The sequence below is a fragment of the Watersipora subatra genome, chromosome 4 (genome assembly GCF_963576615.1).
Source record: "Watersipora subatra chromosome 4, tzWatSuba1.1, whole genome shotgun sequence".
Classification (NCBI taxonomy): domain Eukaryota; kingdom Metazoa; phylum Bryozoa; class Gymnolaemata; order Cheilostomatida; family Watersiporidae; genus Watersipora; species Watersipora subatra.
This window is the reverse complement of record NC_088711.1, coordinates 38,211,049-38,237,980: the sequence shown is the minus strand read 5'-3', so window position 1 is coordinate 38,237,980 and position 26,932 is coordinate 38,211,049. Positions and strand designations below refer to the sequence as shown.

At 37.2% G+C, this 26,932-nt stretch overlaps 1 protein-coding gene across 1 annotated transcript in view; it reads left to right on the top strand.

Moving 5' to 3' along the window:
- Positions 1-26,932, top strand: part of LOC137394227 (calponin homology domain-containing protein DDB_G0272472-like) — a 90,972-nt gene that overhangs the window by 37,113 nt on the left and 26,927 nt on the right. The window contains exons 11-22 of the mRNA XM_068080949.1: positions 3,408-3,610; positions 5,731-5,845; positions 10,293-10,505; positions 13,447-13,539; positions 18,787-19,071; positions 19,678-19,810; positions 20,263-20,590; positions 21,346-21,420; positions 22,147-22,259; positions 22,835-22,997; positions 24,733-24,882; positions 25,714-25,878. Of these exons, the coding sequence (XP_067937050.1) occupies positions 3,408-3,610; positions 5,731-5,845; positions 10,293-10,505; positions 13,447-13,539; positions 18,787-19,071; positions 19,678-19,810; positions 20,263-20,590; positions 21,346-21,420; positions 22,147-22,259; positions 22,835-22,997; positions 24,733-24,882; positions 25,714-25,878 (2,036 nt within the window). The remainder of the gene's footprint in view (positions 1-3,407; positions 3,611-5,730; positions 5,846-10,292; positions 10,506-13,446; positions 13,540-18,786; positions 19,072-19,677; positions 19,811-20,262; positions 20,591-21,345; positions 21,421-22,146; positions 22,260-22,834; positions 22,998-24,732; positions 24,883-25,713; positions 25,879-26,932) is intronic.

The following is a 26,932-nucleotide window of genomic DNA, read 5'->3' as shown; positions in this document are numbered from 1 at the left end:
CTTTTGTGCACGCGTGGAAGTTCTCAGGTAAGTGCTAGATGTGTTATATCTTTGCTCGCTATCTCACCTACGTACGGGTATTGTGTAGGGATGTGGGTTTTAGTTCATGGTTTAGCTATCACTTGTATGCATGTGAATTTTGTTGGATATCTCTGCTGCATTGTGGGGCTTCTCACCATCTGTATTAATAGATGTCGAACATCTCACCTATGTATGGGTATTATGTATGGATATGTGTTTTAGTTTCTTGATAGTTTAGATGTCGTTTGCATGCATGTGAAATTTTGTTGGATTGATCTGTTGCATTGGGGGGCTGTGTATTATCTGTATAGGTCTAAAATCGCCAACCTGCAAACAACAGATTAGGGATCAGTTTTTTAAAAAGGTCACTGATTATGACAGGAATATCATTCAACCTAAATTGCTTTCTGTAACTGGGCCTGTCTCCAATTATCAAGGTTTCTTGTCACTGGACTCAGACATGTCCAGCCAAGACCACAGAGCCATTGTTTGTGCAACAATGTTCTTAAAAACACACAGTCTCTGCTTCAGACATCACGCTATCATACAGACATCAAGCTAAGCAGACATACTCGATCTTTTAGGGATTGCTGTCACACATAGCCTGGGGTCTAAATACTTTCAATTTCAATAATTGAGCAGTAATGTCATTGCTGCCAATCGCTCAAAAGGTAGCATATGATATCTGTGAGCAGAAGATGTGTGTCGGCAAGAGCATTTGTGGACAAATGTGGCTCTGCTCTTTTGGCTAGTCATATCCAAGCCCAGTACCAAGGGAACCTTCATGTCTGAAGACACGTCAAGTCATAGTGAACAGTTGTTCATTCTTTTTTAGAAAATCATCTGTCCTCGTAGTTTCCTGATGATTGTTCACAGATCTGTTGCGTTTGGCGCAGAGATCATTGTAGGGCACGCTAAAAGGGAGGATGGGGTTACTGCATGCCACTTCTGCTATTCAGAAGTATCACAGTTTTTATTATCTGCAAGTTATTACTAAATCATTGCATATCTTGAAAAGCAATCAATTCTTTGAAGTTTCCTGCATCAAGCACCATCAGTAAACAGGGAAAAGGCCATTTTAAAAATTTGAGGGAAAGCAACTTAGGGTAGTTTGTTTGAAATCATCTGACAGGGATTTGACTACTACACTGACCCCTAATTAGTGGCATAATATTATTAGCAGCTACATAACTGCTGCTTCCTAGATTATTGCAAAATGTGCTGACGTGCCAGGATTGCAGCTCAAATTGCACGAAAAGGCTCTCAATCAAATCTTGTCAAGGCTACAAAGTGAAGGTACTAGTAACCTGGCAGTTTAGTATGCCGCGAGAGATCATGCGTAATAACTATCTGCATAATTATTCTAAATCGCAGAAAGATGATCAAATGGCGCAGTTTGTAGCGGGTTGGCTGCTAAGTCAAATGCGTGAGCTCAAATCCCATTTGATGCAATATTTTTTCCTATTATCCAACCATGGCGGCGGATGAACATGCTTCTTGTTATAGTTAAGAGTGAACACAAATTAATCGCTTTCAGAAAATCGCAAAGGAAGATCACCCTAATATCTCAGTTTTTGCGACTAGCTTATAACGGTTCCATTTAGCGTGTTTTCTTAGCTATTTCTCATAAAACTATTAAACTGTGTGGGTAAAGGCATTATGATACTCGTGGACTTGAGGCTAAGTAAACTGTGGATCAATCAGTGTATTGACATTTTTAGACAACTATGCATAGCAATGATGGAAAAAACTTTTTATTCTCAAATGACATTATTTGTTTACCATATAATACAGCCAGTTGAATGTTTAGTATCATGGCCCTGGTAAACAACAGGCGAGTATCCTGTTTCAGCATCACGAAAAAGCGAGATGTCGAGTCTGGGCATAGCCTCAGCTTCGATTCACACATACAAGGAATACATCAGCTTACAGACATTACAACTAATAGTTTCTAGTTAGTGTATGCTGAGCTTTGCATGCAGTTGTATGACAGTTTCTGAGTAGACAATTCCTAAAAAATTTTAGCATTTCAAGTGTATAGGTTGTTTGTATGCCAGATATATGTTGTCTTACAATGATACTTTATAAAGTCCTTATAAGTCTAATGCAGGTATTTAATAGTAAATGTCAAACAGCAATAGACTTTCATGTTTTGTAGAGGACCACTACAAATGTAAATATACAAGTATTTCTTTTCCTATCACCTTTCTTGCTTTTTTGTATTGTGCCGGAAGCCACTTAGGAGTTCATTCAACAATGGTCGGCTCAGCTGGAGTGAAACTAGTGCACTGCTCTAAACATTTTTTGCAAAGTCCTGTGCGCTTTAGCGCTGGCTAATTATAGAGAGAGTTCTTTGTGAACATGGCTAAAATTCGAGTATTTTAGGGTCATTTTAGATTATTTGCCTTTGTTCTTTATTTGGAAAACATGAAACCTCTGCCTGTTGACGGAGGGTAATTAGTAATACCCTTACCTACACATACTCATTAACTCCAGATTCTAGTCTATCTGTCACTCTCAGACAGTAATAGAAAGATTCTCATGCGAGTCCATCAACAACATTTTTAGCACCGTTTCGGCTATTGTAGCATAGAGATATTAAACATTGAAGGTTTGAGCTAACACTTTTCGATGCTACGTCATACAGGTACATATCTATCGACTGTCAACCAGGCATCCACAACATTCTGTTCGCGTAATTCCTGCATCCCAAATATTGCAAAACATGTAATTCTTCTATAGTTAGTGGAATTTAAACATCGTAAGCATGGCCCGTAATCATTGCGACTCTAAATGTACACATCTCTCTCTCGTAGTCAGTCAAGGCAATTAAGACTGTCTATGATTGTGGCTTTCGTTACATTTGCCATTTGTTCCATAGAGCTTCATGCGACTCACTCTCTTGACAGGAAGGAAAGGGTATTCACCGGGCAAGAACAGGTCTAGACATGCTAGCATCTCTCTTTTCTTGCAGCAGTTGGCTGATAGATAGGTTTGTGTATCCTCGCCCTCTAGATGCTGCTAAGGTACATCACTGATATAGCGCAGGGCTCTTACAGATGTGTTTGGTTCCGGAAGGGTGTTCAGTTGACCCTCCCTATTTGTATGGGGGTTGGTGGTTTAGTCGCCGTCCACCTGATCCATGTACAGGTGGTACTAGATTATATGTATTACCAGTAGCAAGTTCATATAGCTTGAATGCACACATACCGGTAATCTGTTTATCAGGTGCTTGACTAAACACCCAACACTATCGGTTGAATGAGAATTTGGGGTCTTGCTGACGAATGGCTTGGATCTTGTAGGGTGAGAGAGAAATTTTTTAAGTTTGTAAAATATTTGTGAATATGAAAATGTTTTTGTGAATAAATGCGCTATTATTTTAGACTCGAGAGATGCACAGAAAGGAACAGATAGTTTGATGAACGAGTTGCCAGCCTCAAGGGAGAGACCCGTATCAAAAACTCCTCCCAGTGCCCACTCAGTTCCCGCCATCTTTACTATAAACCAACTGAAAAGAAAATTTGACAGTGTAGACAATATTATGGACCGGATAGATGAGGGCATCTCAACCCTGCGGACGGTTGAGGTAAGACACGACCGAGTTGCTTAAAAGGCAATATTTATGATGTTCAAATGCAAAGTGACAGCTTCAATAGCGAGATTCTATTGGTTGATATTTATTCTATTTGTAAACATGATGAGACAACCCCGATTGTTAAAACATATTTGCAGCCATACAGGTAAACCTAAAATTCAATATTACTGCTCATTGCTAATATTAAAATTTGTTCTCTTGTCGGCGATTTTTAATTTCCATTTACGTGAAATTTTGTCGGCAATAACATTTGAACAGATTTGTCTTTTAAACACTAGACAGATATTTGCTTGCTACATAGTTGTGATGACGTTAGCCTTAGATCTTTCGAGTTGGTGTTTTTATGGAAGGCTTTTATCTCGTTGGCCAACTCTGTTAGTATCAAGTGCATTTCATTTATTTTGTAAAGTCGCTAGAAATGACAATACAGGACCCATTAAAAAGGACTTGCATCGAGCAATTTTATTCGCTAGTAAACTAGTGAGTTTATTGAAAAGATTTTAATGAAAAGACTTCAATGAAAAGTTGAAAATTATTTTAATGAAAATAGCAACAAGACACTTTGCTTCATATCGGGACCTCAAACACCAGCCTGTGTAGTAAATGTTAATACTAAAAATTTATTGTAAAATTTTAATGTAAACTTTTAATGTAAGTTTACTACACATTTACTGTGTCGACATTTACTACACAGGCTGGTATTTGTGGTCTCCATATTTAGCAAGATGTTTTGTTCCAGAGTGTTACCAGCTACACAGGTCGAGCAGACGCACTCACACTTTCATTCAAACCATTGTAATGAAAATTTACAGTCGTTAATTACCAATATTGGTATTTTATGCATTGAACTAGGAATGATGGACGCTTTACTTTTAATGTAACTCGAATTAGTGTTGGTCAAATAAATTTATTTATTTACTAACACTACACATAAACGGCCGAAGTGATTTTTACCTGCTATTACCAGGATATAAAACTATCATTAGTCACTGCAACTTAACTTGGTTTATATCAAATAACAGTAGGAAGTGAAATCTTTGTGTCAACAAATGTTGGTCTGTCTGCCGCCATTGCTGTAACCTTTTATGAATTGCATGACAACAAGGATATTGATAATTCTAATCGCCTGCCACAGCCCCTATCATTCATTACCTGTTTCCTGCCGGTTTACTAAATTTGTAATTTTACACGAAATAAAATTTATGATAAAAACGTTGGTCATTGTTTGTCTGTCAGTGATAAAGCAACAATTCTATATGATGCGTAAATAGTGTCACACAGCTATAGACTCTCCCCTATCATCTTTCTATAGTTTCTACTGTTGGTTAGTTTCCTTTTGCTTATTGATTCTAAGGTTATGTTGCATCAACCTGCATGGCAAGACAACTCACAAACTGGCATTTTACAAGATATGGTGGTCAGCAAGAGTTTGCTGCTAGGTTTAGTAGTTTGCTACTATAGGCAGCACTGTTACACAAAACACTTTTAGAATTAGATTGGATAGGAGATATCTGGCTTTACCACTATTCGGATGAGGTTGCAGCTATTAAAGTTCACACGAGCAGTGTGAAGGACATTGAGCTATTCTTACTGCAAAGTTCTGGCACTATGGGTCGATACACCTTAGCTTGTTTTCTATGGCAGTGAGAGCAACTGTGACCTAGTGGTCTGGAACCCCTGACCTACAGGTCAGGGTTCAATTCCCAAAAAAGGCCACTGGTGGTTACAGGAATGACATCCAACCTTAATTTGCTCTCTGCAACTGGACATGTCTCTAGTCATCAAGTTTAACTTGTCACTGAAATTAGACATGTCCAGCCAAGATAACAGAGCCATTGTTTGTACAACAATGGCTCTTTAAAATACACGTACATCCTCTGCTTGCAGTGAGCTAAGCAGACGACATACTCGATCTTTAAAGGATGGCTCACACTAACTTAACAGTAACTTAACATTTCTTTTTATGTTTTCTCTTTATCAGGCATCCTGGCGTTCTGGAGAGATTATAAGCAAAATGATAATTGTCAATTTGCTTGTCTGTATGTCTTCAGATACTATCGTAAACTATAAACTTGTGTCTTACAACTGTTGGTTTCTCCATAATTATAAAGGTCCCGGTAAGAGAATGTACAGCCGAAGATGTTGACCAACCAGAAAGCAAAATGGCAGAGGCAGACTCAGTCGCAACCAAGTCGTCAGAGTTTACCAAAGCTCCTCAGCTAACAGGTAAGCATATCCTTGTGCTTCCAACTCATGTGGGACACCAGACACCCGTGTCATCAGCTAACAGGTAAGCATATCCTCGTGCTTCCAACTCATGTGGGACACCAGACACCCGTGTCCTCAGCTAACAGGTAAGCATATTCTCGTGGTTTCCACTCATGTGGGACACCAGACGCGCGTGTCCTCAGCTAACAGGTAACCATATCCTCGTGCTTCCAACTCATGTGGGACACCAGACACCCGTGTCATCAGCTAACAGGTAAGCATATCCTCGTGCTTCCAACTCATGTGGGACACCAGACACCCGTGTCCTCAGCTAACAGGTAAGCATATTCTCGTGGTTCCAACTCATATGGGACACCAGACACACGTGTCCTCAGCTAACAGGTAAGCATATTCTTGTGGTTTCAATTCATGTGGGACACAGACAACTTGAAGTGCCACTCAACTTGAAGGCAATCAACTATTGCTGTAGCAGGTGATTGTCAGTTATTCCTGTCGGTGATTGTGTAAACAGCAAAACAAAAAAGAACTCAGGTTTTTGGTTAGTAACTATGTTCTCCATGATCATTGAACGAGACAAATTGCATCTGCAAGTTATTTGCATAGAGGATATTATTATTGAAAGATTAGAGCAAGCGCAGCTTGTTGGCTGGAGTTTAAATGTTTTTGTTTAACATAATTTACTGATTTTAAATTTAAACTTCCAAATATATTCACTTTTTAGCTTTTCTAAGTGAGATATTTGTTATATTTGAAGTTGCTAGTGTAAGCAGTAAATTTAGCAAGTTTTTTTGAGGATCAAATGAGCACTCTCCACATCGTGTTACTTTTTCAAAGGTTCACGTTTGCTACTACAGAGCATTGTTATTGTACCCTACTATTGTTATGATGTTTAGTTGTATGTAATCTTAAACTGTTTAAGGAGGTGCCAACACCGCATCATAATTTGAAGTTTCTAATATGGAGTAAGCGAGTTAAATAGCCATAACTAATTTGGTTCGCTCAGGGATTAAAATACTCGTTTGATTGGATAGTTTGATGTTGACAAATCCAATATTTTTTATTTGTTCAATTTTTTCAGCAATGGATTCAAACAAAAGTAAAAACTTTCAGGACCGTGAGATGTCAACACTTTGAGCAGCATTGATTTAAGTTTTTTGCTATCGATATTCACTCTCCGAGAATGCACTTCCATTTTTTCTCATTGCAAACATTGGAAGTTTCCGTTTGGTTTTCATGGGTTCCTTTTCAGCCCACCGCCTAGCTGAAGCTTAACAACATGTTTCTTTTCGTCATTAATGTTTCAATAAACAATAAGCCTTATCATCGAACAATGCAACACTTTGCGGTATGTTCTATCATGTTCTGTTTTATTGTAGCGGTTAAAATATAAACACCACTTGTTCATGCATGAGCTACTGTGAGTGGACGTGAGCTATAATTATATCAGACAAGAACATATCCTATATTGAATTAAGAATTACTTAATGTCTATAAAAGTCCATCAAGTTGTTAGCGCATATCTCTAGTGCAAGTAGTCAGCATAGTTGCACCTGTTTGCACACACCTCATTAAGTATATAACAGCAGCATTTTACGCTTGACTTTCTCATCTGTTTATTTAGAATACTATAAACATTCAGTGCTAGTGCGTTTTATTCGTAACGGGTTGAAATCTCATCATCTGATGTTTAGCAGGTCTCATTCGAGCACGGCGTATTATTGAAGGGGAGACGGGCTCAAAGCAATAGTGCAAACCTGAAATGCCTGATTAGCTATAAAATGCCTCTCTTATTTAAACAAAATGTTCATTTTATTATCATATTTATTTTAACGCTATGTTTAATTGCGTGAAGTATTTATCATTACTTTTTTGGATATTTGGCACATGAATTAAACAAAATACCAAGTACAGTGAAACATGGATAACTCGCCCTCGGATATAGCGAACACATGGTTAACTCGACTGGATTTGCTTGGTCCGTTCCCACGCAATGATAAATGGCTCTATATAACTCGAATTCAACACTGTTATAACGAACTGTTTTTTGCCCAACGGCTACCGAAACGGTTGCTATCGCTTTAGAAAATCACTTTATTCCAAGCCATAGAGGTAAACCTCAACTTTTCGTAATTCATAAGCGTCGTTATTACCTCCATCGGCAAAATATTTTTGTCAACGACTGTTCTAAAGGTTTAGTGAAATTTGATTTATACTGCTATACGATGAATAGCGCGGACTGGCCCGGCCACGGGCGCAAGGATTTTCGCCACGCACATACAAAACAAAAATCGCATGTTGTTTTGTATGTGCGTGGCGAAAGTCCTTGAGTGCGTGACCCGGCTAGCCCGTGACGAATATTTTTCCGAAGTTGATTCCGTGTTGAATCAACGTCGGAATGTTGAATGTTTAAAACGTCTTAAAATTTGTTTTTATTAAACGTATACGTTTTCTTAGCTAAAAAAACTATTCATCGTTTGACCTAAACACAGAATACGTGTGTACATTCAATAAGTATCCATTCAAAAAGCGTGAGTGATATACAATGTACTGTTAAACCTCGTAAAACTTTTAATTGAACTGCCTCGGAGTGTTGCTCTTAACGAATCCCAGATAAAGTAAGGTAATCTTTCCATAAACTTCAAGAAATATCGGCAAAATTGATCGTGGGTAAAACGCTCAAAAGAAAAAGATGTCTTTTCTTTGAGCATTTCAGCAACGATCAAGTTTTGCCAATGTCAATCTAAAAAACGTCCTGGCAATAACATCACCTCAAACAACAAAGCAATCTCAAGTGATAGAAAAATCTCTATACTTTTTGATAAAAACGTTTTAAACTTTACATTAGAAGCATTTAATTTGAAACAAGCCATTTGTGCTTTTGATTTATATTATAGTTTGTATATGTTCATGTATCTACTAATAAATAAGTGAATACATGGACTTGTGACAGTGCTCTGATAACTTGAACACTCTGATAATTCGAACACTTTTGCTCGGTCCCTTGAAGGTTGAGTTATCCGAGTTTCACTGTATTTTGATAAAAATGTTTTGCTACCATAATACTTTCCAAAATGTAATTGAGTTTTAGTTTAATAGTTTATATATATATATATATATAGTTTGATATTATAGTAATATAACATAGTAATAGTTTTATATAATACAGTTGGTTGTGCGCTATATATAGTATTTACTATTAAGTTCACAGTTGCGGAACAAATTGATAGAGTACATACAATGTATTGTAATAAAAATAGTCAGTTCTGACATAGAAAAATATATCCAAATGGATTAACTTTGTGTTTAGAAGTTTGGCTGGATTATTTTAGTTTTGGCTAAACATTGTTGAAATGGTGCTCCAACTGTGTAAAATTGAAAATTTGTACGGCTGTACCAGGGTTACAGTTACTATAAGCACATCGAAACTGATGGATATTAAATTGGCTACTATTTGCACCTGCTCCCAGTTAAAAAGCATTTTGCTATGCAAACTAATGTATATGGAAGATAAAGGTCAACTTGTCTGTTGTAAACTATATCAGGTCATTAAAATCTTTTCCGTACTGTCTGAGACAATTTTAAAAATTTTAACATTTAAGGACACACTGCTATGCATCTATCTGTACATTTGCAATTCCTGTTTGAACTAGTTTTTGATTGGTGGAATGTTTCAACACAGAATTGTGTTTTGCATCAGAGTCAATAGAAACGGTAGGCCTTCATGCGTATTTTATCGTGTTTATCGTATTTTATGCGTATTTCAAGTAGAGTAGGTAGACCTGTAGATCTGTAGACCTCAATGTGATTAGTATCACAATTCTAACCCCTCTTAGGAGTTGATTTAGAGTGAGCATATATTCATAGTGAGTATATATTCATAGAGTGAGTATATATTCATAGAGTGAGTATATATTCATAGAGTGAGTATATATTCATGGAGTGAGCATATATTCATAGAGTTAGTATAAATTCATAGAGTGAGCAAATTATATTCATAGAGAGAATATATATTCATAGAGTGAGTATATATCCATAGAGTAAAATTATGGGTGTCTTACCCTATATGGAGTTTGATATATTTCCTTTTGTATATGTATTTAAGTTGTCATATTTCGCCAAGAAAACAAGCACAAATATTCAAGAATTCGTAACTTTTTAGTCAAGTTCAATCATATCAAAGACGCATTTTAAATCTGTCAACCGGTCAATCTGTTAATTCTGTCTGTACCTTTAATCATAGCAGGAAGCAATCACTTACAGAAAAATAGATTAGCTGGCTTCTCGTGCCTTTTGTGCAATCGTTTGTTGTTTTTTTAGTTCAACATCCTTTTTGAAGAGTTCTTTAAAACATGGCAAATTTCTTAGGTTCACTGCAAATTATGGCTGTGTCAGGGTGAGACAGACCCAATCTTTTGCGTATTATGGAAAAAGTTATTTACTGTAGATAACATGAAGCATATCTCAGCACAGCCATATTCTAAATCAGCACCAAACATTGATATGGCTTGGCTGTCTTCCCAAAGCTACAGCAAGCCGTCATTTATGCAAGGTGAACGTGAAGAAAGTGATGGAATGCCTTTCTCAGAGGATGACATCAGTGCTCAAGCTAACTATGATGAGGACAATATGGCCGATGAGGACAGTATGGGTTTATCAGGTATAACTTGCAGAAGATTTGTCTGCTCGTGTTATCCACATTGTCAACAGTGCAAACAGACATTACAAAATCAGCAGACATTTTTTTACATTATTATTACTACTACAGCAGACATTCATATAACGCTCATATAACATAGACCTCTTATAACATAAGCTCCAGATAATGTAAAGGATTTATGTGAAGTTTTTGCTTCATACAACGGAAAAAATTTCATAAAACGTGTCAAGCCGGGCGAGTTCACAAATTCAATTCGATTGTTAACCTATCTGGCCACACTTGCAAAAGAAAAAGCACCAAGTGTGTAAAGTTATGTGTCGACAAAACAAAGAATTGGGTTGCTGCGCAACTGCTCATAAATACTTAAAGGAAATCGATTGGTGCAGCTTTTACAGTTTTGGTATATCAATCTGAATGTCACGAGTTGGAGTATTGTCAAAAGTTATCTTTTATCCTAACCTTGACCACTGGATACAGATAGCCAACAGACAGGTAGTACCAGACTTTTTATAGTAAAAATATTTTTTGTTCTACTTTATTATAGAGATATAGAGTGTTTGTTATTAGTTTTAGTTAGCAGAATAGACTTCGTTGCTTAAAAAAATAAGCAAATCGTTGTAAATAAACGTCGAAGACATGCGCTCCATCAACTTATTGTAAAATTACCGCAATCATGGTCTGTAAAATCAGTGAAGTTGATCAGAAAAAGGAGAACAGTTGTCAATGCAAACTAATAATACTGCAGTTAAGGTACAACACACAAATTAAAAAGTGAGGTTTAGTTTTTCCCTTTTGTATGGCTAAAGGGGTGAGTTTGGAAAGGCCTTGGAATGAATTAGGCAGTTTACATGTATTTAACTGTTCTTATAGCGTAAAATCCCTATAACATGAACATTCTTGGAACGAATTATTTATGTTGCAGGAGCACCTACTTTATTATTATTATTTACTTATTATTATTACAATTATGATCGTCAAATTAGAAATATTAGTCCAAATAAGAGATAAGATTTGGTAGTACAATACATAGAGTTGTCTGCTCTTCATTTGATGCAAGCTCAAAGTAAGGTAAAACAATTCTTAATTTTATTTCTTGGTCATTGTAAAACATACTATGTGCAATTGCTCATATTATATATTTACATATTATATTTATTATTATATTAATATATATTTTTTATATTCATATTATATTTGTGACCTGCTCACAAAATGGCTACCTAAATTTGCTGGAACCTTGGTTTACCGAGCCTTCAGTGAGCAGGTCACAAATTAGCCTAACGTTTGGCATTAGCTCATCAATACTGTCAGAAGTATTTAGCACAAAGTTTTGTTGTTTGACCTTGTAAAAAGCTTCAATGACTCATCTAGCTATGTTCGATACGCTTATGATGGCCTGATCTATAAAGCGTTAACAGTATTACTGAATCTAACAGGTGTATCTGATTCATTTCAGTTTGGTTCTAGTCTCATACTTTGCTTCAATGTAACCACTAGATATACCAAACTATGTTTGAGCATTCGAGGCAGGTGGAGGCTATAAAGCAGAAGACAGAAGAAGGGAAGAGAGAAAGAAACAGAGCTGTTGTTGAATGTTTATTTTGTTATTTGAATTGTTGCACCATCCATCTGCTAGGATACATTGTTATGAGTCTGAGAATCATTTTCTGCGATGTTAGTAGTTGAAATTGATGTTAAAATTAATTTTTTAATAAACAATCTTTCTGGAGCTCAAATTACCTTTGATTAGAAAATAGTAGGTGATGCAGTAATGTGACCTAATTCATTTCCAAGAGCTAATGGGTTAGCTGTAACGAGCGGAATGGGACTTTTTTGGCGCGACGATTTCTGGCGCATTCCTTTTTGTTGCATGTTACATGTTCAGAGTCTATCCATCTGTTGTCGGGACTTACGGCTCAACAATTCATAAGTATACGTGGAAGAGAAAAAATTGTTCATAACAGCTACATTCACTTACTGGACAGATGTAGTTTACGAGATTCAAATTTTGGCGATATGAATGTAAAATTTCGTGTAAACATATCGTGTGAATGTGTGTCGAAAAAAGAGTAACGTGTGAAGTTTCATGAATAAAATGTTTTTGTATTGTCTTGTTATTATCATTGTGTTATTTATTTACCGTAATTGAGTATAAATAATTTCTTTGGTGTAGAAATGGTAGCACCAAAAAGTCTGGCACCAAAATGTTTGCCCCAGAAAGTCTGACACCGGTAATGAGCATACCAGGTTTCATTTGAGATTTATCTCCCTTGACTCCACTTGTAGGAGTTGGCTTGCTGAATGGTGGGTGTTCAGATGAATGGATTTTATAAGTAAAATACGGATGCATATTATTGGCTACTCGGTACATCGTAATTTTGGCCTCGCCCTCAACTGACTTACCTCAATTTACTTAATCAGGCGTCCCTTTCCATTTGTATGTCCCGCTGACATAACATAATACACAGTTAATACCACATTTATTAAAAATATCATTTGTGTCCTAATCTTCGTTCTGACATTCAAACTGAGTAAGTCGAACGCCGAGTAAAGTAAACTATCTATGAATGCCAACTATTGTTTGAAATTCAAAATTCTTTTCTTAACAATTCAGTGCAAGCTTTCTAATACAACCCAAGCTCCGCCTCGTCACGATTCCTAATTGTAGACCTTGCCAAGCTTCTCTTTGTCATGCCCATTATTTATCTCTATTCATTACGCGCAATTACTACGGCCGGCGCTGTCTCTTTGTCACCGAACACCGAGTCATTGGTTACCCTAATACGAGTTTGGATTTTTGCTGCTGCAAACTAGAGCGAGCGGCAGCAAGACTTGAGTTTTGGATATCTTGTGAGCGTATCTATCCGTGTACAGTTAAGGAATGTCATGCCTACATTTGGAAAGAAAATAAAGCGTCAAGTTAAACGCGTTTTGTTCACAGGGGGAGAAAACCTCAGCGACTTGGATTCTGATGCGGCTAGTGCAACCAATGCCAAGTTTTCCGAAATCCTCAGGAGCAAACAGAACAGTCTAGGTAAGTTCTACTCCGGTTTTCTGGCATCGGGTTAAAACTAGGTTTACTCATTGTTTTTCCCACAGTTTCTCTGTTAGGATTTACTTAAAAATAGGAATGTTTCTTTGTTTTCAAGTTTTTTTTTATAACAGTATGACGCGGCGCCGTAGATGCAAACTTTGTCAGCCAGTAGGTTGATACACATAATCCATATGTAATATTCCTAGCCTTGTTCCAGATTGTTGCAAATTTTAACCGCTGAATGCTTTTTAGAATGGTAGGCTGCCGATATAGGTCAGATTTTTATGTTGATATACATGATGCAAAAGAATAGCATCTGATTGGTCAATTAACTTCAGTGGGGGCTTTAATTGGCCCAAATACCACCAGCTTTTTGGGCAATAGACGGCTACAAAAGATGGCCATTGCATAGCTTGGCTATTCCCTCGTCAACATGTTCTCCAAGTTAGTTACTATCATCTGTGCACTAAGCATTACTCTACGTTGGTTCGCTTAAAGCTTCATAAACTCATTTTCACTCAATTTGCATAAACTTCGTAACTATTGTCATTTTACTTTTACAAGTATTTAGTACTTTTTTTCAAAATACAGCACAGCAATAGCATGCTGCATACGTGTAGTTCTGCAATAACTAGCGGAGTATAAATGTGAAGCTTGTTATAATACAGAGTTAAATGAATTTAGTGACTTGACAGGCTTGAGTGAGACTTGAATCTCTTGCCTGACTTGACGGGCTTGAGTGTGACTTCAATATCTTGAATGACTTGACTGGCTTGTGTGAAACTTGAATATATTACGTGATTTGACAGGCTTGGGTGAGACTTGAATCTTATGAATAACTCGACAGGTATAAGTGAAACTTGAATCTCTTGAGTGACCTTACTGGCTTGAGTGAAACTTGAATATCTTGAGTGACTTGACAGGCTTTAGTGATACTTGAATCTGTTGAGTGGCTTGACAGGCTTGAGTGAGACTTGAATCTTTTGAGTGGCTTGACAGGTTTGAGTGAGACTTGAATTTCTTGAGAGAACTTTCTGGCTTGATTGAGACTTGAATGTCTTGAACTACTTGACAGGCTTGAATGGGTAATATCGTCTTCTAGCGCTTGTACATAGATCCTTCGTACTTAATAGACGATCCTGTATCCTATAAAACTTTCTAATTACAGTAGTTTGTAGAGACCTTATATAGGGTATCTTGCTCACGGTTTTACCATCCTTCGATTCAAGACATCGGTATCTTTCAACGGCAGCCATTTTAAGTGAAGGTTGATTCAATGATGTATACTAACACATTTCATGTTTTAGCTTTAAAGGTTGACTTGCAATAAAATTCACATTACAGTTATTTGGTATCAAAAGATTCACCATGTCTTACTCTGTTGTGTTGTAGGTGCCAAATACGTGGAAATGTGATTACCAGCTCTTAAAAGCTCAAAAACGAAAAGCCGCCATAGATTGGAATCTCTTTATTTATTTGACGTATTCATTAGTTTGGTTATCGTTTTGTCACGTGATGTCCTCACGTGAATTGAAAGGCCAATAAAAAGCTCAATATAAAACTTATCGTAGCACTAGTTTATGACAAACACTTCGGGTTTTACCGAAGACCCGTATCAAATATAGATGCTCGCTACTTTACAGTTTTGTTTCGGCTTGGACTAATCGTCAAGTCGTAATCTGATCATGTGACCCAATACTTCGAAAATAAGTTTTGCAGCACTTTTTGATTATCACAGGTAACCAACAGGCTCGTCATGATTATCAGACAATGATATGTACTCATTCGAGCTAAGGTTGAAAAGTTTAACGATTTTTTACGATAAGTTATAAGATATCAGTGCTAAAAGTGATAGCATTACAATGACGATAAAACAGACGCGTAAAAACAATAGACATGGTTTTATTGCATGCGTGAAGTATATTTGTGAAAATATTTTGACGAATGAGATTGCATAAAAGTGTAAACCGAAACCATCCTGTAACAAGCGCGTCCCATTTGAGCTGTTTTGGAAAGCGAATCCAAACTACAGCGGTCTCGTGTGGCTGCGATTAACTGTTCGTTTTTTAGCTTTTAAGAGCTTGTAAGCTTGTAATCACATTCCCACATATTTGGCACCTACTTCACAACAGAGTAAGACATGGTGAATCTTTTGATACCAAATAACTGTAATGTGAATTTTATTACAAGTCAACCTTTAACGCTGTTTCTCATTCACTTTTATTCAAAGTCCACCTTATTTCATGTGACCTTGAAGCTTCAAAAGAGGTGTAACACTAAAATTTATTGTTTTCACATAGTAATAACTCCTTAAATGTTTAGACTTATACCGAAACTGATTATAAACTTATCTTCCCTGGTTTGCCATCTGTTGAAATTTTGACAGCGACGCATTTTAATTATTAAGTCTACAATACTTTATAGATGCATATGTAGCTAAAATGTTGAATGATTCTTCTTTGCATGTGCTATATTTGAAACATTTTATTATGTTTGATGAAAAACAAAACAAAAGTTTTTTTAATATGAAACTTGGATGGATTGATAAGTAGCAACGCCCATATACCCTTATTCCTTAGCAATGCATAGCCAAAGAGTTAGTTCGAGTGATAACCCACCCTAATTAGATTTGCGACAAGATGTGTTATTGTGTTATTAGGCTAGCTAAATACCAGTACACACTACGTATATCGCAGTAGGTCGGCTTTAATCTCATAATACATTCGTAATCGTTTTTATAACATTGTTCACACTATGAGAAACTTATACACATGGAATATTCTGCAGAATGTGTTCTCATTATTGGATGCTGTCGCAATTGTGAAATACTAGTCTGGCAGCAACTGTCATGGAAGAAAATAGATCAGGCAACCCGCGGCAGACAATTGCCTTCGCTGAAGTGGTGCACATGGCGCAGGCTGGCGTGGATGCTCAGCTAAGTATGGAGTAAAGTTTGATAGCTGCAATTTTTTCCGACCTATCCAGGCTATGCCATTGGTTTGCGGTGCACATAGTCGATTGATATTGTTGAGAGAGCACAACTCCAACATACGGCGGTATAGTGTGACCCGGCCTTCAAGGAAAGTTCTTTAACAGTGTCAGTCAGCAGAAAACAGTGCTGTCTAGAGCATTTAATTGTTCAGGAGGTAGTCAAATATATGTCTCCAACAATTATCATTGACTCGTGTTACTGATAGTGCGCAAGCATGTCAAACTATTGTAGATTGTTTCAGGAGAAAAGGATTCTTGATAAAGGTAAAATGGTTTGTCCTGTAACGACGTTCGTCAAACGCGTGGACTGTTGCTGTCACACCTCCTTTGAGCGACAGCATAGAGATCGACAGCAATAACTTTGCATCTTAGTTCATATCCGCTGCACCTGCAACTCTTTCTCATTGTATCCTCTGAATGCAATAATGTCTTACTGAATTCTAATGTTTTTAGAATGTTTTTATGAAAAACTTAGTTGAAGCACTTAGGCCTGTGTTATTCGAGACAGCCATTCACTCAACTAGAATAGCCCTACTACACTCCATAATCGCTCCAAACTATTTCTTGTTGTCCGGCAGCTGCCTTTACAAATCTTCTTTTGTAGAGATTTCAATAAATCGCTAGCTTCATTTCTCAATTAAACTCCTCAATTGCTGCTAATACATTCCTAGACGCTAATTAATTGTGTCATTCATGTTCGCTGAGTGCTGGTCTCCTTCTGCTCACTGCTGTTCTTGTTTGCTGCCACTACTCTTGTTAGCTATCACTGGTCTCGTCTGCTGATCTTGTCTGCTGTCATTGAGTTTGTTTGCTGCCACTGGTCGTGTTCGCTGTAAGTCCCATCTTATTTGCTACCAACATCATTAACATCAGTTTTAAGTGTGATAATATTCTGGCCTTAGGAGACCCACGAGTAGCTGCTCTCAGGCATCAGGAGGCCGGGACTGAGACTGAGTCTATACGTACAGAAGATTTCGAAACAACATTTCAAAAGTCTTTGCCTGCAGGTAGTGCTGCCGGATTTGTATGCGCGATAGAATGCTTCATCAATGTCTAACCCTTTGGCAGTTTCTTATGCTTCACTTGCTGTATTCTAATCATAGCACTAATCTTCCTCGAGAAAGCTCTACTTTGCGGATTCTTAGGTAGCGTTTTTCCTCATTCAGGATAAAAAGGGCCAAACAAAATTGATTTTTGTGTTAATTTTGGGTCAACAAGTTGCAGCAAGGTGAAGCGCTATTGGTTGAGAAGAGGTTTATCATTATGTTTCTATGACTTGGTTAACCTGCAAATTAATGTTATCCACAAGATGGAAACGGCGAAAAGCCGCATGTCAAGCGAGTTTTGTTACTCAAAAGTTTATACCGATTGTTTCATGTTTTCGAAAGATCAAAACGGCACTCGCGAATGATACGCTAAAAAGTGTCGCGCAAGCTATTCCATTTCAAACATTCTTGCACTTCAGTCATTTTCGTTTGAGCAGTTTCAATTGCGCTGTTATGATCTCTGTTGTAGAATTCCTTATCTTTTTTAACAAAGTGTTCGTGTAAATCTGCAACGTGTGAACGTCTATTGAAACACTTATTGTACAGTACCTCAATGTGCGCACAACTCCAACCCCACATCATTCGTGTCATGAAACATAGTAACACGCTTACTATTTACCTGCTTGTTAGGGGATTTATGTCACCCCGACCCTGCTCTTTGATCTTTCAGCGGTAAATCACATTTTCAACCCGACAATTACTGCTCAGTCAATAATATCAAAGACAGCGTACATCAGCCGAAAAATGGAAGATTTACGAAAACAGAAATATTTTTGCAAGATTCAGTTTTCAAAGGAATTTCAGCCTTCTTGTTCTGGTATATGTCAACACTGGTCCAGGGGTAATGCTTTTGCAGCAAAGCGCTAATCTAACACCTGGCTCGTGTGTTTGTTTGTTTAGTGTTAACACTCACTCCGATGCTCCCTTGACTACTAGTCCTATGTAAACATGTAGCACTCACCTCTAGTTCCTAGTTCTCTCTAACAATACACTCTTCCCCTACTCGTGTCGATATTTGTGCCACATTTGTTGGTATATGTGAAGTTATTATGGTACTAGTATAATTTCTGATAAAACTACTATTTGTGTTGTTTCTATGTTATGATAATCCCTAATCTCAAGGAAGAAGCATTTATTATGGTTCACTCAACTTACGAGTAATATTTAATTCTCGTAAATTTGCTGCATCAGTTTATATATTTAAATATAGATCACAGCCTCAGATCCTTGCAAGCGCATTCTGTGGCTGAATCAACTGACACCCCTCTTACTGAAGACTTCGAAGAAAGGTTTAAGACTAGTATAAAATATAGTCAGATTCCTCTGCCCGATCCTCAAAAGCGTCCTACAACTCAGATCTATAATCTGCCAAAGGCTAGACCTAGTTCTGTAAACCGAGATGGTCGAGTGAGCAAAAGACGCAGCCCAACTACTGCCAAACGTTCACAGACTCCCCCTAAACCAGCTGCCACGACAAAAAGTTTAGCTTATTCAGGTACCAATTTGTCTGCTGGAGTTCGTCACTTCTGGAGTTTTCTTCGTTTATCAAATGTTCTAGATCTTGTGGTTTGGCTTATATTTTTTCAAATCTATTAATTTTTTGTTGTAAAATTATTTATATACTCCAAGATGGCTGTCACAATGCTTTCAATTTAGTTTTTCACTGATATGGGGCCTCCTGTAAGTTTGCATTTTCAATTTGCATGGTCTCTCCACTGAATCAAGCATTCATTTCAATTGCCTGTTTTTGTAGAATACTGACACTCTGGTTTCATGGACTGTATAGGGAGTTGTAATCTCCTGTTTGTGCTTATAATCCCATCTATTATACTCAAAACATTCATTGTTTTTTACTAAACTGATTTTACACTTTGGCATCTATGGGTAAGGAGCAGCATCGCCTTATTTCCAAGGTTGTATCATATTTTTACCAATGATTTTGAAAGCTTTTCAATAAAGCAAAAGCGTGGGTTCCTGGTTAAGTAAATCACAAGTCTTGATAGACTCTTGACAAACTAAAATGATCCTGGGCAGTTTGGTGTAGGCTGGGGTTTGAAGTGATGATTCACGTAATGAGAATATCTTTACAAAATGATTATAGGAATGTTGAAAAAAGAACTGGACATGCAGAGAGTTGCAGATACTCTCGATGAACTGAGTGATATTGAACCAGAAGTGAGAACGCGAAAAAGGCCAACAAGCCCACATCACGCTGCACCTATCATATCCAATGGGTACATATTCATTTTTGTTTTTTAGGATTTAATTTAGTTTAATTTACAGCCATAATCCTCCAAGCCAAGTCTTTAGGAGTTGTGACTCTTGAAGCTTCAAGAACTGCAACTCCACTTACATGCTGTCATAATGTTATCTTGATAAAAAAACAATTGATTTACTAATTCAACGCAAGACTATTAATTTCAACTAGCAGTTCATTTTTTTACTTTTGGCTGAAAAAGCCAAGCAGCTTTTTCAATGGTGAGTTAAGTTTCGAAGCAAATGTATTATTTGGCAGTATCTGATATAGTTGTGGAGCACTTTATCTAAAATATACTGTAGTTCTAATCATTGTTTGCTTGTTTCAAACCATTCACCATGTCCATTCTTTAAAGGTCAGCAAAACATGGTTTTCAATTATTTCAAGCATTCCCTGTCAAGAAAGGGTAATTCCCATTTATTGCTGTAGACACTACGAAGCTGACACCGAATCGGAAGATGGTGAGTTTGCCCAGCAGATTCGAGAGCAGAGCTCTAGGATACAGAAGGAGATAGAGCTGGAGCGGAGGCTCAAAGTGCGTCAGGCTCAGAGGTTGGCCCCTGGATACCCTCAACTCAAAGAGTTCCCTGCGGCTGAGCAGGTAGGCTACAATGGCCTCGAGTCACGACAACCTTCTCTGACGAGGCACCGAGGGAGTGCGAGTCACTCCAACCTGTCTTCAGTTCAAGATGTGCATGCCTTCCACGCTTACAGTGCTAGCAACCCCGATATCTCTTCCATTCTTGCCGCCCAGCAGGTACGTCATAGTAGACATACATTTTACACGTACAGCACGGCTAACACTGCTAACTTCTCCTTTTATCTTGTAGCACAGCTGGTGACTGCCTGGTTTATAATGACCTATATACCACTGACCTGAATTATATTACTGACCTATATATTGCTGTTTTAATAATATACTGCTAACCTATATATTACCACACTACTGACCTAGTAATATGCGACTAACCTGTAAATTACTGACCTATAAATATACTACTGACCTATATAATGTTGACCAATGCAAACTTGGCTACATAAAGTTATAAATACAGTAAAAGAAGTAAATTCACGTATTAAGCATAAAAACCTTTGATGTCGTGTTTTGAAAGTTGATTTTAAATCTCATCAGCAATTAGCCATCTGTTATTGAATTAAAATGGTAATAACAACAATAACAATGATAATATAAACTTAGACTTTAGCTGGTTCATTCAGACATTTGATAATAATGATCACTTCAAAAGCCTCATTAGGAGTTATGTTGTCTTGTTCAACCAGTCTAATCGTACACGAGTAAAGAAGTGCAGTAGTAGCAGTGGTAATGCAGGTAGTGAATAATTAACCCTAGTGCTTGTTTTTATCATCTGCAACTTCCTGCGTGTGGGGAAAGAGATGCCAGAACTAGGTGGTCAGTCGTAGCTCGAGAGTATTTGATGTAGTATGCTATAAGCACAGTCATCTTCTTTAGAGTTGAATAACTCTATTGATTATTCTATTATTTTATTGCAGCAGAACACGGATCTCTTGAAGAGTCAATTGAAGGAGGATTCTCATACTATTAAGAGGCTCAGTGATGATAGAATGGTAAGAGGGCAATCACGTGTTATACATGTCCACTACTATGGCAGCCAGAAATGCGACAATTAGCAACTCTTCCATTATGATAATTAACTAGAATAGGTGTATCAACTACACATGTGGGATGTAGTTCTAGAGAAGAGTTGGGTAGTCCCATATTGAAGGTTTCAGGAAGTAACTGGTAATATGAATAAGTGCAGGCAGTCTTCATGTACTACTATTCCTTTAGCTATTACATCGCTATCATGTATCAAATGGCACTGCAGCTGTACCTAGATTCTTGTTAGATCAAATGGAACTTTTTTAAATTCTGTGATTTTTACAGGAAAGCAAACCTTGTGCACTGGTAGAGCAGTCATCGACAGGCAATAAGAAATACAGTTTTATAACCATCTATATATGACAAAAAGTTGTTTTTTGTACTATTAATGAAAATGACGATAAATGAAATGCATTTAAACTTGTCATCACTGGTAATATGTTGACCTTTTGTGATTTTGATGGACTCTGTTGCCCTTACAAATGCACAAAAGTGTATGAATTGCAATCAATCAGAATTTTACATAACTTGGCGACATTTTATAAACTTTAGTTTTTATTTTACTCATTGTTAGGACCAACGACTCACCGATATTATTTCAAACCCAAAGTTATATCTAATACCCAGCTCTGGATGCACTTCGTATGCGCTCCCTACGTACTCTTTATGGACTATGTGTATTGTACATGTAGCAACTGATGCATGAGATCTCAAGGCTACAAGAAGAACTCAAGAGCTGCGAGGAAGAAGTGAAGAGCACAGAGCAAAAGGCTAAAGATAACAGAGCTAAGGCAGAGGAATCTAGGTGAGTAGCTCTATATGTTTACTGGGTTGGGCTCGCTGATGAAAGCACTTTTATTATGTGGCGTATTTTCATGTGCTTATTCGTACTCATCCATTCTATAGTTGACTAGTTTATCAACTGAATAAAACATCTGCGTTTGATGAAAGTTTAGGCAGCCAGCCAAAATGTCTATTTTTTATTTGCTGCACTATTTATTTATAGCTGTTATTTTGTTGGTGTGTCATGGCCAATCTACGAATCTAAAAGTAATGCTTTATGAACCTGTTCATTCTTTCATTATGGCTGCAGCTTCAACTCTTATGGAGTGTAACAGGCAATGTCTCTCTCGTGGGGAAGGGCTATTTCTCAATAAAAACTAACTTAGGCCCTACATCATTACCTGCTATCTATCTTTTGTAGCTCCCAAAGTAAACCTTCTCGAATTTAGTGGAATTCTCATTAATACACGTCTTATCCACTCCTGCCGGGCTGATAACTATATTCAACAGCGCGCTGGCAGGTTTAGCATTTGCGTGAATTATATGGACTTGTGTCGGTAGCTATACCAACTTCATATATTATACGATGCTATACAGGAGCCAGCTGATGGTGAGTGAGTTTAAAAAGGAAGCAGTCCTCAAGGAGTTGAGTCGATTGTCGATGGAGGTAGAGCAGGGTAAGAGAATCATAGAGGAAGCTCAGGAGAAGAAGCAACAGGAAGACAAGATCCTGAGTAGTCTCGGTCTCGCTATACAGCAGGTAGGTTAAAATGGCCTTAAATTAAAGGCCTTCTGGTCTTAAAAAGTTGTGTCGTCTATGATGATCAGATTAGATAGGGAGAGCTTGCGAGCTTTGCAGCCATTTCTTTGGTTAATGTTCGAGAGTTTACTTATTTCGCTTTCTGTCTCATAGCTCTGCTGAAATCGATCCGTTATCATCGCATCGCTCACGATAAAATTGACCAATCACTGCAATGCTTTCGATTTACTTTCAGCCTTCTGCTTGTTTTTCAATTCCAAAGCTTTTTTCATATTGCGTACTTACCGAAAGATGCACCCAACAATTATATTGTTAATTCTTTTAACCTTCAAAAGAGAAAAGATGAATTTCTAAACTTATTAGCTTCAAGTCTTCTTGTATAAACTTTTTATTTCGTGTTTCTGACACCACATGGCAATACCTTTTTATTTATTGACTTTTTATTTTTTCTGCGGCACCATATGTAAAATATATATGTATATACATGTATTATATATATACTGCTTAAGTGATTTGATCTGACAGTAGTTATTTATATATATATATATACAGTGAAACATGGATATCTCGCCCACGGATAGCTCGAACACATGGTTAATTCAAACGGTTTTTTTGGTCCGTTCCCACGTAATGATAAATTGCTATAGATAATTCTAACTCAACACTGTTAACTGGAACTGTTTTTTCCAACGGCTACCGAAACAGTTGTCATCGCTTTAGAAAATCACTTTATTCCAAGCCATAGAGGTAAACCTCAACTTTTCGTAATTCATAAGCGTCGTTATTACCACCATCGGCAAAATATTTTTGTCAACGACTTTTCTAAAGGTTTGGTGAAATTTAATTTATACCAAACATCCGCTTATATTAGCGATATTGTATTAGCGATCACCCTTAAGAAGCAAGGTAAAGTGAGGTAATCTTTGAATAAACTTCAAGAAAAATCGGCAAAATTGATCGTGGGTAAAACGCTCAAAAGAAAAGGATGTCTTTTCTTTTGAGCATTTCAACACCGATCAAGTTTTGCCAATGTCAATCTAAAAAACGTCCTGGCAATAACATCACCTCAAACAACAAACCAATCTCAAGTGATAAAAAAATCTCTATACTTTTTGATAAAAACGTTTTAAACTTTACATTAGAAGCATTTAATTTGAAACAAGCCATTTGGGCTTTTGATTTATATTATAGTTTGTATATGTGCTGATGTATTTTCTTTTGAGCATTTCAACAACGATCAAGTTTTGCCAATGTCAATCTAAAAAAACGTCCTGGCAATAACGTCACCTCAAACAACAAACCAATCTCAAGTGATAGAAAAATCTCTATACTTTTTGATAAAAACGTTTTAAACTTTACATTAGAAGCATTTAATTTGAAACAAGCCATTTGTGCTTTTGATTTATATTATAGTTTGTATATGTACATGTATCTACTAATAAATAAGTAAATACATGGACTTGTGACAGTGCTCTGATAACTTGAACACTCTGATAATTCGAACACTTTCGCTCGGTCCCGTGAAGTTCGAGTTATCCATGTTTGACTGTATATATAAAATGACATGCAACAAAACATGTTGTGTGTCATCTTTTGATACAAACCCCTATTAGTTTGAGGTGGATGTGACCATATGAATCATCTGAACTTGCATCATATTGTCTATGCGAGATCAATTATAAATTATGAATTATGGCTATCAACTGCTATTATATGTATGATTGCCTTATCACAGGTTCCTGCTATTGTGGAGGAGAGAGAAGAGCAGAGACAAAAGCTAGAAAAGATGGAGCGAGCAGCAGAGAATGAAAAGGATGAGAGAAGCAAACAGGTAGAAAGCATCAAAATGGAAGCAGCTACTATGCAGGAGAATTTACAGGAGAAGGTATGTATATGCTTGAGGCCACCCTATTCCACCTGTAATTGTGTCTGCTATAGCTGAGCTATATACAAACATTAAGTTCTTCAGTGAGTTTGTTACTGCCCAGTGCATGTAAATAACATCACCTTTGCTGCAGAGGGCAAAGTGACATTGCCTTTAGTTTAGTTTAGTTCTGTTTGAAAATGAATTACATATGATCAGCTCATGAAACAGTTTTTCCATTGACGAAAAAATTAATATTTGTCAGTTAAAACTGAAAATGGCTCTTTGAATGCCGAGTGTTACTTCCTTTCAGTCTGAATGTACTTGTACATCAGACTCCACATTTCAGATTGTCCGATGTGGAGACAATTTCGAAAATTTTGTGATTTAAAAGATATGCCTAAACTATAAATTTTTGTTGGCCTAAGACATGTTTTTGATATCCGTAAGCATCACTCAATATGTTAGACTAAAAATACCGGAAAATATAGCAGTTTTATGGATGGTGTTCTATTTGTTATATGTATTTTCTGGCATACATCGGCTCTGCAAACGAGAGAGGTCCTGAATAGTTACACTCTATTTATTTCTAAGGTAGAACCTTTGAAAATAAAACTATTTCATAGTCTCCTAATATTTGCAGCAACGCACAGTACTTTATAGTTCACTATGTGCCTGCGGCAGCAAGTCTGCAGCAGGCTTTGGCATCACCTCATGTTTCAGCTTGTTTAACTCGAGTCCGAGCAGCCTGCAATCCCTAGCATCATTCTCCAAATTTGAGTCAATTGTTTGAAGTAATTTATATAATGGTTATAGACTGTTCTCAATATGGTATCGGTGTTTCGTGTTTAGATTGATACCCTGAGGGACTCGGTGCAGCGATTGAATGCACAGCTCGAGCGTGTCACTGCTGAGAAGGCTGAGTTCAAGATGGAGCGAGATGCTGCCATAATCAAGTGTGACTCTCTACAGAGAGACATGACTGCTGGAGAGCAAGCTAAGGCCCAGGCCCTCGAGGTAGATAGTTTAACTCTTTAATAGTATAGCCTCTGTTCTCTCCCTGTAGGAAGCCTTCAACCATGTATGTGTAGCATCTCATGAGTGGTAGAATGTATATTTGAGTCATGTCAGCAATTCCTCACACAGCTGGCCTAACCCAAAAAGTGAATCTCAGTGATATGACACTGTCACACTATTTACCTTAACTTGTCTGCTGTCACTAGGTACAGGCTCTCATTCAAGGGTGTGCAAGAGCAACAAATTCTATACATTTTGGAAATTGGTAATGGGTGAGCAACTCCAATTTAGCCAGGAATAATTTCTTCATGAAGCAATATGTAAACTTTGAACACGTTTGCGCACAAGCGGTAGCTCAGGTCGATAACAAACACAACTTGTTGTCGTTAAATCTGTGTAATCGACTATCTGCTCAGCTGACTAAACAATTTAATGCTCCTAACAAGGTATTATTACATTTTGTTTTGTCAGAGCCTGTATAAAACTCGGTCCAATATACTCAGACATTCGCCGTAAATACCAAACTCATTATCAATATTATCAAGAGTATTTTGATATAGCATCCAGTTGACATGGATATGCATTACTAAGGAATACAACTACACTACATGCTGCTGTCTGTCAACACAAGTACATATTATAACACTATATTGCTTGAATTATTTTTTTTATTCGGTCAAGTATTGCAAAAATAGCACAAGCAAATGGTTTTTAATTTTTAGTTGTCATAAAAAATGAAAGTGGCCCATTTTTGACAGTCTTCATTTACACTAAGTACTTAAAGCAGTTGATAGTAAAAATGTTTGGTTAGCTGGATGCATTTGAATGCTCGGACGTGGAAGGTCAGATCAACAAAGGCTGTTGTAAAATTGTTTTTACTGTTATCATATCAGTTTAAGTTTTTGACGTTTCTAATAATGCAACTGAGATTAGACAGAGTAGGCTAAGATATCGTACTCTTTGGTCCCCCGCATACCTACTGACTTGTCATATGAAAGTTTGTCAGCGTCAAGTTGTTTTAAGTTAAAGATGAACTTACACGTTTTCGTAAATT